General features: G+C 44.3%; 1 protein-coding gene across 4 annotated transcripts in view; it reads left to right on the top strand.

The window, feature by feature from the left end:
• The window catches only part of TEDC1 (tubulin epsilon and delta complex 1), a 62,643-nt gene that overhangs the window by 30,557 nt on the left and 19,729 nt on the right, over positions 1-12,357 (top strand). For all 4 annotated transcript variants that reach the window (XM_025153038.3, XM_422217.8, XM_040704822.2 and 1 more), the window contains one exon: positions 10,567-10,653. In XM_025153038.3, coding sequence (XP_025008806.2) covers positions 10,567-10,653 — 87 coding nt within the window. The remainder of the gene's footprint in view (positions 1-10,566; positions 10,654-12,357) is intronic.

Below are 12,357 nucleotides of genomic sequence, written 5' to 3'. Positions count from 1 at the left end.
ACTTTCATCTCCTTGCTTTCATTTTCCATTTGTAAAACGACTGCAATGCTATCGTCTCATCTCACATGGGTCATTAGGAAGGATAACTTGTTTATGTGGAAGATAAGAAATTCTGTCTTCAGAATGGGGTTTGGGTGATGTATGGTAAATAAATCCATGGTTTCCCTCTGAAGAATAGAGAGAATAATATGCAATTTAAAGAAAGGAGAAGGAGTAACTGATGGAGTGATCACCAGCTGTTCTGTGCCCTCGGTGAGACAGGTGAGGGAGGTAGGCATTTTGGTCACATAACGCTGGATGTTACATCCAAGGGAGCATCAAATTAACGTTGTTTAGGTAGCTTGAATTCTAACACTTTAATTCTGAATGCTTGTTTCCAACCTCAGCAGTTACCTTAGTGGATTGTGCATTAAAAGTGCAAAGCATACTTACTGCCCTGCACTCTGAATAGCACTGTCAGTCAGAACCAGTGCCTTCTTTTCACGTTCAATTACTTAATGTTTCGTGGTATTGTTCCAGCCACTCAAGGCTTTTTATATGCATGGAAGTCAGATTGGTGAGAGCTAACATCAAGGCTGAGATTAACATTGCAGGGAAGAGCAGATCTTAGACCGAATTATTTTGCTGGTGGTTGTTTGAATAAGAATGGAGGCTGTGAGGTTGGATTTGGCAGGAAGATCACCTGCAGACTTGAACAAAACGTAGTTCTGTGCTGCTATACACTGAGCTGGGTCAGGGGGGCCTTTGGGAGAGCATCAGTGGGGCTTCCTGCCCCAGCCCACACCACCTGCCCTGGCCTCAGGTGCAACTTTTTCTGCTGGTGAAATATGCAACTTAGCAGTGTAAGCTGCAGGATGGAGGAGGAACTGGCTTTAAGTCCCTATGGCTTATGTTGGTTGAAAGATTTACTTTCTAGATGCCTCTTGCTCGGCGGTCCTTATGTGTGAGGACTGCCCGATCACCTTCAAAGTCTACAGTGCTTGTTGTTTGTTGTTCCTTCTCTCAGAGAAAGCTCTGTTGGCTCGAGTTTCGCTATCTTGAAAGTTATAGAAATTGGAAGAAATTGTTGTATCTTATTTCTTCTGGCTGTGTACATGGAAATCCCACCTTGCAATTACTGGAGCTGCAGTGGATAGTGTCTTACAAATGGGATGACTTGGTTCTTGTCATGGGTTTCCCATAGAGTTAGTAGAGCGGCTACTGAGAAAATGATTTAAAATACAATCAAACCCTCTTGGTGATTCAGGTATTATTTTTCCTTCTCACATTTCATTGCAAGGAAAGAATAAGTGCTAAGAGAGCGAAGAAACTCAGTGGCAGCATGTGCTGCCCACCTCATGCTGCATGGAAAGAACAAAGCATTTTATTCTTGCCTTATTTTAATGACTCACTCTACGGAAGGAGGTGGGTAGGTTGCTGTGTTATTTTCCTCCCAAAAATCCACAGCCAACTGGTGTTCAGTTCATTTGCTGACATTTAATACATAAAACATGGTTTGCTATAGTAGTTACCAAACCCTGCTGGAAACAGTAAATCAGGTATTCATTTGCAAAAGTGAGTCAGAGCAGATGCAACCCTTGTCAAACATGTAGAATTGGGAAAAATTAGAGGTCAAGTAGCTTCAAAGCTGCTTTTCTACAGTATCTACGTGCAGTTGGGTTCCTGAGCCTTTTTAAGAAGGTGAAGGGTGCTCTAGCCAGCAGGGCACTGTAGAGGCAAAGACAATCCTTTTTTGCACGATAACCTATATTGATATTTCTGAGGCAGATTTTAGTCCATTTTAGAGGAGGAAGAAAATTTTGGAAAGAAAGCTTAAGTATAGATGTTGCGTGTGGTCTCCTCCCCTCCCAAGCTGCCCCTGTTGTGCTGCTGATGGGGGCTTTTCCCCTCCAGAAGCAGTGGGACGTGGCTTCCAGCTCCTGTCTGGAAGGTGGGCCAGCAGCATGCTGAGTCAGGATGAAGCTGGTGGTCTGGGTGGAAGTTTGGGGCTGCTGATAGGAGAGAGGATGGACGCGTACCAGTGGGAGAGTTAATTTAGGGAGGATGGAGAGAAACATATGGAGTGACTTTCTCATGCTGTAGAAGGAGAGAAACCTGCAGGAGCTAAACTCGGCTTTAAATCTCAAAGAACGAGCATGATCAAACCGGTCCTCTCTGTTTCTTTTCCTGCAGCTGTCTGCAGTGTTGGTGGCTGTCTGCTCGTTTGATGCCTGCTGTTCTGGCTGGTGCGGTCCCGCCTGCTCTGGGACAGGCACTTCCCACCTCCGCAGCCCTGTCAGATCCTGCTGGTGCTTCCCTTTCAAAGCATTGTGAAGTATCCCATCCCAGAAGGAGACAGAGATGTGTAATTAAAGAGCTCTCAGGATGGCAGATAGGGACGGAGGATGTTTCTCTGGGTATTGCTAGGGGAAAATCCTTCTATCCGCGTAGCTGTCAGTTAGAGACGGGCTGGATAAGGGGGTGTTGTGGGTGGGAAATAGTTTGGGCCACTCAAATTGGTGTCTGGCTGTTAGTGCCACGAGGGTGTTTGTGGTGTCTGACTTCTGACAGAGAGATGCAGAGCAGATAGGAGCAGGCTCTTCTCAAAAGTGCTGGCACTGGAGAAGGGGCAGCAGGCACAAGTGAGAGCTGCAGCCAGGTGGAGGGGGAAAAATGGCCATGAGGATGGGGTGAACTCTGGAGCTGGATCTTGGAGGAGACAGATGCATTGCTGGAGGTGTTCAGAGCTTGTTGGGCAGAGCCCTGAGCACCTTGTGTGGGTGAGAGAGCTGATCCCACTGACGTGGTTCTGCCTGCTAGCACCGGGACTCAGTTTGCTGCTTGAATCATTCTGTTGTTGAGCTCTGTACCCAGTTACACTTTCCCAGTGCCCCTTCTTGGACAGGACGCTTTATTTTTTTATTACTCCAGACAGTTTTAGTGCTGAAATATTTCTTCAGATATTTTTTAAGCAAGGTGGCCTCTGGCTACAATTAGTGTCCCGTTGGAAGAACTGAAAGCATTATATAGCAACACTAAAGCAAATCATTCTACCTCATGGCATTATTACCTTGATCTGAAAATTTCCCCAGGCTGCTATTTGTCACTAATATTGCCTTGTGCTAAACTTATCCGTACCAAAAAAAAAAAGTTAATAGAGCTGCAGTTCTGGAGTTGCCATCCCCATTTTTTTGGATGAGTTATTACTTAGTATATTTTATTGACCAAGCACGTAGAGTTCTTTGGTCCTTGAAAAACGATGCAGTGGTTCATCACGGACTCCATAAATTGTGGGACGGTGCAGCAGCAATATCTTAGTCTCCTGTGCCATAAGAGAGGGAGGTATCTCAGAAACACTGTGCAGAAGTAGGGACTGCACAGTGTGACTTGACCGCACTGCCTACATTGTCGTGGTATCTCTTCTGCTTCTTTGGTAGGAGGCTTCAGATTCAGAGTTGCTTACTTGCTGCCATTCTTTGGTGGTGGATTTTGAAAGGGTCTCACTGGTCCGGCCCAGAGAATCTTAACTGAGATACTGGGCCCTGAAGGAACAGGTCATAAACAGGAAATAAAGTGTTAAGGTGAGGCACTTTAAAACTTGTAACTCATTTCTTGAATTGTGCCTTCAAGCTAACAGTAGCCACTAGAGAGAGCAGAGCATCTTTGCAATATGCTTATGGAGTCATTGCTGTTTTCATCTAGAAGAGAAAGCATTTACCGGATCCTGACACAAAAAGGACTACGAGGGCTGATCTTGAAGTGCCCCAGAGCTATGACAGTGGCCTTATGATCCATGGCTGGGACCTCTGTTACCTCATGCACCGAGCTGGTGGGATCCATCCGCATACAGAAGAGCTCAACCTTAGGGCTGTACTGAGGACTTTGTAGAGTTGCCTGATACTGCCCGTTTTTCTCACTGTCATGAGCCTCTCTTGACCCAAATAGGTAAATGCCTGGTCAGATGGGAACCAACTGGTATCTTATTGCCAAATGGCTGCTTTGTTCTCCTCTGATTCAGTCTAAGCTACCACCGCATCAAAAGACAATTAACCCAACTGGAAAGCCAAGCAAACTAGAGCTATCATAGTCTGCATGCTAATGCTAATTAGAGAAGCGAACTGCACTGCAGTTCATGTGTTGCAGCGGCTGTTACTGGAAAGCTGAACTAAAATCTGATTGGTTTCTTTTGTTCAAGTAGCTAAAGAAGTTGTAGAATCAGCTGTTGCTCCTGCCTTGCAAGCAGATTCAGATTTGTGGTTCTTCTTAAACAGGTTTGTCACTTAATATAGAGGACTGTGTTAAGAGAGGAGCAAGAGAAATGAGTTGACGTAGGGGAGATGAGCAGACTTTAAATTAGTAGTTTCTCCAGTCAATAATGCATATATTAAGATGTGTGAAAAATACCTGCGTGCGTGGTAGCTGTGATGGCTTGTCAGAGAAGGCTGGGAGAAACTGTATTCATAAGCTTATGCTACTCCACATATCGAGTAACTCTTTTCATTTGTTGTTAAACTGGCATGGACATCCTGCCATAATTCTGTGTGCTGCTGGGTCTGCAGTGGGGAAAGCCATTCTTCTTTAAGTTTCCTCTCCTGTCTTTAGTTGAGAGTTAAATCTTATGGAATGCTTCTCTTCGTTAGTGTTTAGAGGCTGGGTTTGTGTCGCTGTGGATGCTCTCTGAGTTGATCCTCATCACAGCATGCATCTGGTGGGGCCCTGGGAGAGTGCCCTTACAGCAGGACTGGGGGAACCCTGTTCTCCTGGCTCATCGAGCCCTGGGTTCAGCACCACGTGCTTCTTATGGGTAAGTAGTGCACCTGCCACTGTGCTGTGGGAAGGGCAGCACCAGGAAGGCTGCTCCTTCAAGCCCATCAGCTGCTCCTTCAAGCCCATCAGCTGTATTCTTGCAGGGAGCACATGGGGAGAGAATAAGGCTTGAGAGGCTTACCTGGCCATTGGGACTTGCAGCCTGTGGTGGCTGAGAATAGATGATCCTGTATGGCTACCCAGCAGGAGGGTATAGCATCAGTGGTGCTCAACTTGTGCTGCATGCTCTTTCTTTTGAGGAGAAAGTATGAAAGCTCAAGGGGAGGCAAAAAGCCAATCTCTTGGCTTAGTGGGTGTTTGGCACTACGAGCTGGCTTATAAAAAGCATTTCTTCAGCTTTATGTTTTTTGCAAGTTTTTGTCAACTCGCTGCCAAATGCAGGATAAGGATCTCAAGGAAGGACACGGTAAATAGGTAGAATAAACTGGTGGTAAAGATGGATGGGATAATAAAGTGGGGAGGGCAAAACCTAAGGGAACTCCTGTGCTGAAGTTAGTGGTATGGTAACTAACACAGAGTGTGGTGTGCTAACGTCCAGTGTGGAAGCATAATGCAGAAAGGGTATTATTGGAAGTGTAACATTCAGTTCTAAATTTAATGAGTTTAAAAAGTGTTTGAGAAATGACTTGTTTCTATTTCAGCATGTGCTTTTGTGGTCTATTAAAATACAGGAAAATGGGCGAGTATACAGGAGGGGAAAAAAAGGAAAAGCTGAATATAGATAGTGCTTTCTTCTACGTACAGAAACAGTCTAAATAAAATCAGTTGAGTAATGGTCTTTCTTTGATACCAGCTTCATGGGGTACTGGGTAGCAGCACAATATGAACAGCTGCCAGGCAGTGCTGCAGTGTAATTTCATGTCCTGTGAAATCCTCTGGCTGAGATTTCTTAATGTAAATTATCATTATTTTTTTTTGTACCCACTGAATGTGCTTCAACTGAGCTTACATTCAGCAAAGGGTACTTAGTACTGCTCCTCTGGGTTGCAAAGTTGCATGCCCCAAATCAACAGTACTTCTGGGGAAGAAAATGCCCACCTTTTCTATTCTCACCCATCTTAATCTTGGCTGCTGAAGTGTAAAAGTTGCCTTGTAATCCATTTTTTCCTGGTATTTTTGCCCTGTGTTCAATACATGCCATATCCTCAGGGAAAAAATGCAAAGTGGTCCATTCATTGACCTGCTCTCTACAAATGAATGTCATTGTTAGCACAGCCCAGCTCATTGCCTATTGATGTGAAAGCTGTAGTACAGTTTTTATGTGCCAAATACCTCATTTTGTTTGCTTTAAATCCCATTTTCTTTCAGTTTCATTTTAAACAGATGTTTTCTAAATCCCTCCACAAATAGCAATTACGTTTTATAATGATGATCTTTGTCACTTAAGTTTTTAACTAGTGGTTTGATTCCCTGCTCTCAGCAATGTAAAACTGAGCTAACTCTACTGAAGTTCAGGCTGTGCTGGTGTACAGCTGGTGTTGGTGAGTGCAAAAGCCAGGTATTTTTGGAGTTTTTTACACATTTCCAAGCATCTGGAATTAACATGCTGCACCTAAAGCTGCTCTATTTTAAATTTTAAGTATTATTTTCAGAAGATCCAAGTCCTGTTTGCTCTTAGTGCAACAGGAAGCGTGTGGAGAAGTATCTGCTTTTGATGCTCTGTCCCTGTTGGTGTTGTGGTCAGGGACCCTATGGGGCCCATAGCTGCCAGTGGAAGAAGCTCTCATCCGCCCTGCCATCCATCCATCTTGTGATATAGCTGGGTTGTGGTGTTTCTCCTGCTCTCTCTCAATCCTCAGCAATAATTCTCTGCCTGTGAACTGACTTGAGCCGATCTTTATTTGCCCTGTGGCTAGAGGCTGCTTATTGGTCTGTTGGGTTTTGCTCCTTAGCTCCTGTACTTCGCAGTACTGCAGTGTGACTTTCTGGTTTTCAGGTCCATTTATTTTAGCTTCAGCCTTCAAGGGATATATGGGAACGCTTTAAAGGAGCTTTGCTTCTGGAGAAATCACAACATGGAATTGAATCTTGGAGCACTGAGTGTGTCCACCTACGGTGTTATTTTCTACCAGTCTGAGATAGGTAGGATATAAGGATTTTCTCTGCTTTTTGGTGAGGAGCTTCCACAACTTTGCCCTGCTCATGTGCAGTCCAGGGAGTATGCGCCATCTTAGCACGGCATCAACCCAACAGCCCATGTTTTTTATTGCATTTGGTGTTTGGGTAGGTTCTTAAGGCCTCAGTTCCACTTACAGTTTACCTCTGGCGATGTGAAATGTCTGCCTTTATGAGTGTTTATCCTTTTCTTTGCATTCTTGAGAAGGAACTTCTCTTCTACTTCCCTGCAGTTCTCAGGTATATCAGTAGTAGTGCTGAAACTTCCAGAATTTGAGTTGAATAAAACCAAATCCGTTTTAAACAAGTCCAAATCTGAATCAGTCTCCTGATACCACTCCCCACATAAGCTCTCATACTGAGCTTCCAGAGCATGTTCCAACTCTGTCTTGGGCCTCGAGTCACACCTCAGAGATGCTGGCAGTGGTCTGGAGCCCAATGCAAGTCTCTCATCTCCAATCAGGCATGAATAGGTGGTGAATCAGCAGCATTTTATCTCTGAGCCAAGAAACAGAATGTATTGCTGTAAGCTCGTTATTTTGGTGTGTGTGTGTATGTGTGTGTGTCTAACAATGCGATGATTTTGGGGATATTTAGGCAGAGCAATTTTTGATTAAAAATTCTTTTTGTAGTGGCGTGCAGGATGAATTACAGTCTGTGGGCACTGCAGATTAAATGCCTGTTGCGGGGAGCTCTTTGGAGCTGAGCCCATGAAAAGGATGCATTATGCTGCAAATTATTAAATATTGATTTCTATAACGGTCTGCAGGCATCAATGAATTTAGCAATATGCTCGTAAATAGAATGAAAAAGATTAATACCTCGGCAGAAAGATAATTACAGATACGTTTAAATGATGACTGTGGTGCCGGGTAGGTACATGGGTGCGTACTGCCATGGAGGACTTCAGCCCATTGTTGGGTACCCAGAGCCACCCAGAAGATGCTGGCACCTCAGACGTTTGCAGCTCAACTTCCCAAAGTTTCTGGAGGTCCCTGGGCCGGGCTGCGTGCTGGGTGTTTGCCTGCAGAGGGGTGTTTGTATGCAGCTTGCTTCCTCCTGCAGTGCTGGGAGGTTTCCTGGCAGCGCTCTCCCTGCCATCCCAGCTAAGCACGGTTTAGCCTCTCAAGGAAAGCTGTTGCTTGCGCGGCGTTTGTGCCAATGATGACTTCTGTACAATGGTTTAGAGAAGTTGCTCCCACGGCGTTTGCTCTCAGCATTCAGCGTGGAATTCCTTCTCCACAGAGATTTGCAATTTGAATTTGTCATTACCTTTCCTCTCTGTGTAAGTATGTTAGAGCAATGACTTCTTCTAGAAGAAAGGAAATGGATTCCGTGTCTTCATTTTGCTGGAGGAAAGGCAATTTTCACACGCTATCCCTAAGCATCGTTTTGACAACCGCGTGCGGCACATTTTTGACTTACTGCTTCGCTTTGTTCAAGAGACAAAATTAGTGCTCTTCTGCAGATGTTAGTCTTTAAATTTCATTAGGAGAGATGGCAACATCTGGGCCCTTAGGCCAATAAAAGCAAGGAGACTGCTTTAGCTGCAGCTCACGGACTTGTCTTGCATTTTGAGATGGGTACGGAGCAGCAGGCATGGAACTGCTCATCAGCGCATCTCCAGGCGAGCTATTATTGGTGCTGTGAAAATGCGTGCTGTTGACCTCAAATTTGCAAAATGCATGGTTTTGATTAGGAATGGTAAGGGCTCACGAGAAGCTTTGGTGAAGGGTGAAGTTGGGGAATGAGTCTGGTTCATTTCCTCAGTGTGGTGTGTGAGTGAAGGCCTGGATCACGTGGAGTCTGTCCTGGTCAAACTAATGGCATGCATGTATGCTGTCATTAGACTTCCCACCCTGAATGTTACTTGTTTTTACATTGTTTGCTAAGGTACTTCAAGGATATTTGTACAATGTTAGTTTTGTTGTGTTTTGCTTTATTCTCCGCACCGCAGTGACATCTGAGTCTTCTAAGACCCGCATGAAGGATGGCATAGGATACTGCCCGGTGAGGTTGTGGGTGCCCCCTCCCTGGAAGCATTCCAGGCCAGGCTGAATGGGGCTGTGAGCAGCCTGCTCTATAGGGAGGTGTCCCAGCCTATAGCAGGGGGTGGGATCTTGATGGTCTCAAAGGTCCCTTCCAACCCAAACTATTCTATGATTGCCATCCAGGAGCAGTGCGTGTAGTCCCAGAGGTTGCTACTGAAATGTTGGGTATCACAGGCTGCCTACCACTGTCACAGGGCGTTCCAGCTGGGCTGAAAACCACCCTGTAGCTTGAGCAGGACAGCTGGATCCAGTATGGACTTATGGCCTGATGTTTCTGATGGTGGCACCTTAGTGAAAGGCGAGGATGTGACAGTCAGACAGATGCTTTCCAGTTTGAGAGTGGCATCACTAATGACACAGCTTGGAAAACAAACACCCAGAAATCCTGGACGCCCTTAGATTCTGAGACTGCTCAGAAAGCTGTGATTGCTACTAAGGTCTGTTAGCTCCAACTGATTGTCTCCAGAATGATATCATTTCAGGTCTAGTGGAAAAGCAAAGATGCATATGACTTTTTTTTCCTAAGTTTTCCCTATTTTTTTAAGGCTTAAGATAAAAAATTCCCTATTCCAGCCCTCAGTCCTCTAGCTGTCTCGAGGCATGCTTGGATGGCAATCACACGCAGCTCATGGCCACATTACAAATCTACTTCAAAATCAGTAACATTAGCTGTTGCCTGAATATTTAATCAACTTTTTACCTGAGTTTTATTGCCAGCATGAGATCCCATGAGTTAAGCTGTTTATGCTGTGGATATACCTATGAGCAGAGAAAAGAAGGAGGCCATTCTTCCACCTTCCATGTAAGCAGCTGATCCCGAAACTGGCAAAATCAGTAATGCCAAGTGTCAGCTGTGCAAACAAATGGGTAGCAGTTGTATTTTGGATCAGCAGTTTTTTAGAGCAAGCTGCTCATAATTTCCAGCAGTTATTTTTGAAAGTGCATTCCCTTCTCTAATTTCTTTATCTTCAAGTTATATCTGCAGAATAAAATTGCAAAGCCAACTGATGCTTTATGGTTACTTCAATGACGTGGTATGTGGGTGGTAACCCCAACAAAGCTGGCAGATTAGTTGTCTGCAGAAAGTGGGTATAGCTGTCACTGATCTCAGCCTGATCATCCTATTTGAGACATTATACAGGTGTATTTTTAAGACCCTGATGTTGGTGTTGGATTGGTGTTGCTATTGGATGTGAGGAGTTCTACTAAAGGACCAACTGTGTAAGTCTGAGGCTGTACACGGCCTGATTAAACCTTGCAGCTTTGATAAATATGAGTGAATAGAAGAACAGAATACTCTTGGCCAGAAGAAAACGTGTTGCTGGAAGAACAGTTGATACTGGTAGTCAAGAAGCACAGAAGATTTGAAGATAGGCATGCATCTAGATTTGAATGTATCACAATTTGTGTGAGTATCACATCATGTTTGCATAGCTGGTTTTACAGTGGTCCTATAAAATAACACAGTGTTGTCCCATGCATCGTTAACACTCATGGAGTTCTGTTTTTGTCATGCATACCAAGTGTGCATTTCATTTAGTTCACAAATGAGTGCTGTTACCTGATTCTCTTCCCTTTATTTCCTTTTATGCAGCTGTTACAGCACCTGGAGTTGGAGACTATGCAACTAGAAGCCTTTCTGGAGTGGAAGCAACTGGAAGCGGTTTATTGGCAGTGGATGGTAATTAAAGTAATTTTAATTACTTTAACTGGTAGCTGACCACTTACAAAGACTCAAAACTTACAAAGACTCAAAGCAAAGGCTTACAGAGACCACGCAAATGCTGTGAGACATCTGTTGGACAGCACTTGGGAAAAGGAAAAAAGGGCTTGGTAAAGAGAGGAATGTGTTCTTAGTTCTTCTTCATCCCTCAGTTTTCTTCGGTAAGGCTGTGAGTCTTACCAGCTAAGCTGAGGAATTGCAGGGCAGAGTAGCAGAGCTCCATAAAGTTAATACAAATGAAAATGCTTGATCTTCATCTCTTTAATGTTTTTAAACATAGCAGTCGTACATTTCGTTAAAATTAAATGGGTTTTCAGAAGAGGGACTCTAAGCTTTATTGCAGGCTTGAGAGCAACTAAATTTGCAAGCAGCTGATACTGAAAACAACTTCATTTTTTCCCAGCCAAATAGCATGTTGAAATTGGCAATTTCCCCTTGAACTGTGTTGAATGATCATAAGAAAATCAATAAGCCTTTCTGTGTGCGTCTTCGGATTTCTCAAGTGAGTGTAAACGGCAGCATCCATCTCACTTCTCTCTACAACTTCTGTCCGTTTACAGTTGCTGACAATAATTCTTCAGAGCACTTCATTAGCTGTATGAGTTTACAAAATTTGGGGAATCAGTGAGCTGACTATTAATTGCCCACATGCGTCGTTCTACGCTAAAAACCAGGCAGAGGAGTGTAAAATTACCTCACCTGTCTTGAAGAATGCTCCCAGTGCACAGCCATTTGAATTGCCATTAGTTCTGTAATGGGTTTTGATTTACTCATCTACCATCTTAGAATTGGAAAGCTTCAGCTCTAAGGATAAGCCTATCTCCAAAGTCAAGCTGGCAAAATGTAAGGGCAAGTGCTATGGTGTTTTGGTGTGGCCACCTCAACCATGTTGGGGAGTGTTGGGGGTGGTTGGTGCTTGTATGCTTTCTGGAATTCAGTCCTAAATAAATACTTGCAAAAAACCCAGCCAGCACATCTTTATTTATTAAGAGCTGAACGCGGCAGTGGCTTTGTTCAGCAGGATGGCGATGGTTGTGTTCCCATGCACTGCAGGTTGTATGAGGATGAGATGTGCTTTGAAGATACAGAAGTTCCCTCCTTCCATTTTTAGCCGTGTTTTCTCTTGCTGATCTGATGGACAGAATGATTCTTGCATAATTACTGCCCTCCTGGTGGTTGTAGAGAATTTCAGTAATGTATTCCTGATGAAGCTTCCCTGTGCTGATAACTGAATGCTCTTATACTGATGGAAGGCTGCAGAGCAGACATGCCCACCTTCGAGTGCCTGTATCTGGATGCCTTGCTCAATTTCCTTACTCTTAACCTTTATAGGATATGTCCACTGACCATCAGATTACGAGCTTATTTGCAGTTATTTCTGGCAGGGTGTTTCCATTCCCTTTGCCCCGTGCCCTGATTTATGTGTGCCCTTAACGATGTGGGGAAACCCAGCTTGTCTGCTTGGGTGCAGATGGACTCCGGGATGTGGTAGAGCATGGATGATTTTAAATGAATTCTGAAAGATTCGCCCACAATCTATGAATGTATCCTTCAGCATTTGCAAATGGGAAGTGTCTGACTGAATGCCTGACTGGGCTCCCCAGCCTCTATAGGGATCCACCAGCCAGGCTCTGAGATTGGAACGTCTCTTGCACTTATCTT

This window comes from Gallus gallus, chromosome 8 (genome assembly GCF_016699485.2).
Source record: "Gallus gallus isolate bGalGal1 chromosome 8, bGalGal1.mat.broiler.GRCg7b, whole genome shotgun sequence".
Taxonomy (NCBI): domain Eukaryota; kingdom Metazoa; phylum Chordata; class Aves; order Galliformes; family Phasianidae; genus Gallus; species Gallus gallus.
Note: the sequence above shows the minus strand (reverse complement) of the source record. Positions and strands in the feature narration are given on the sequence as shown.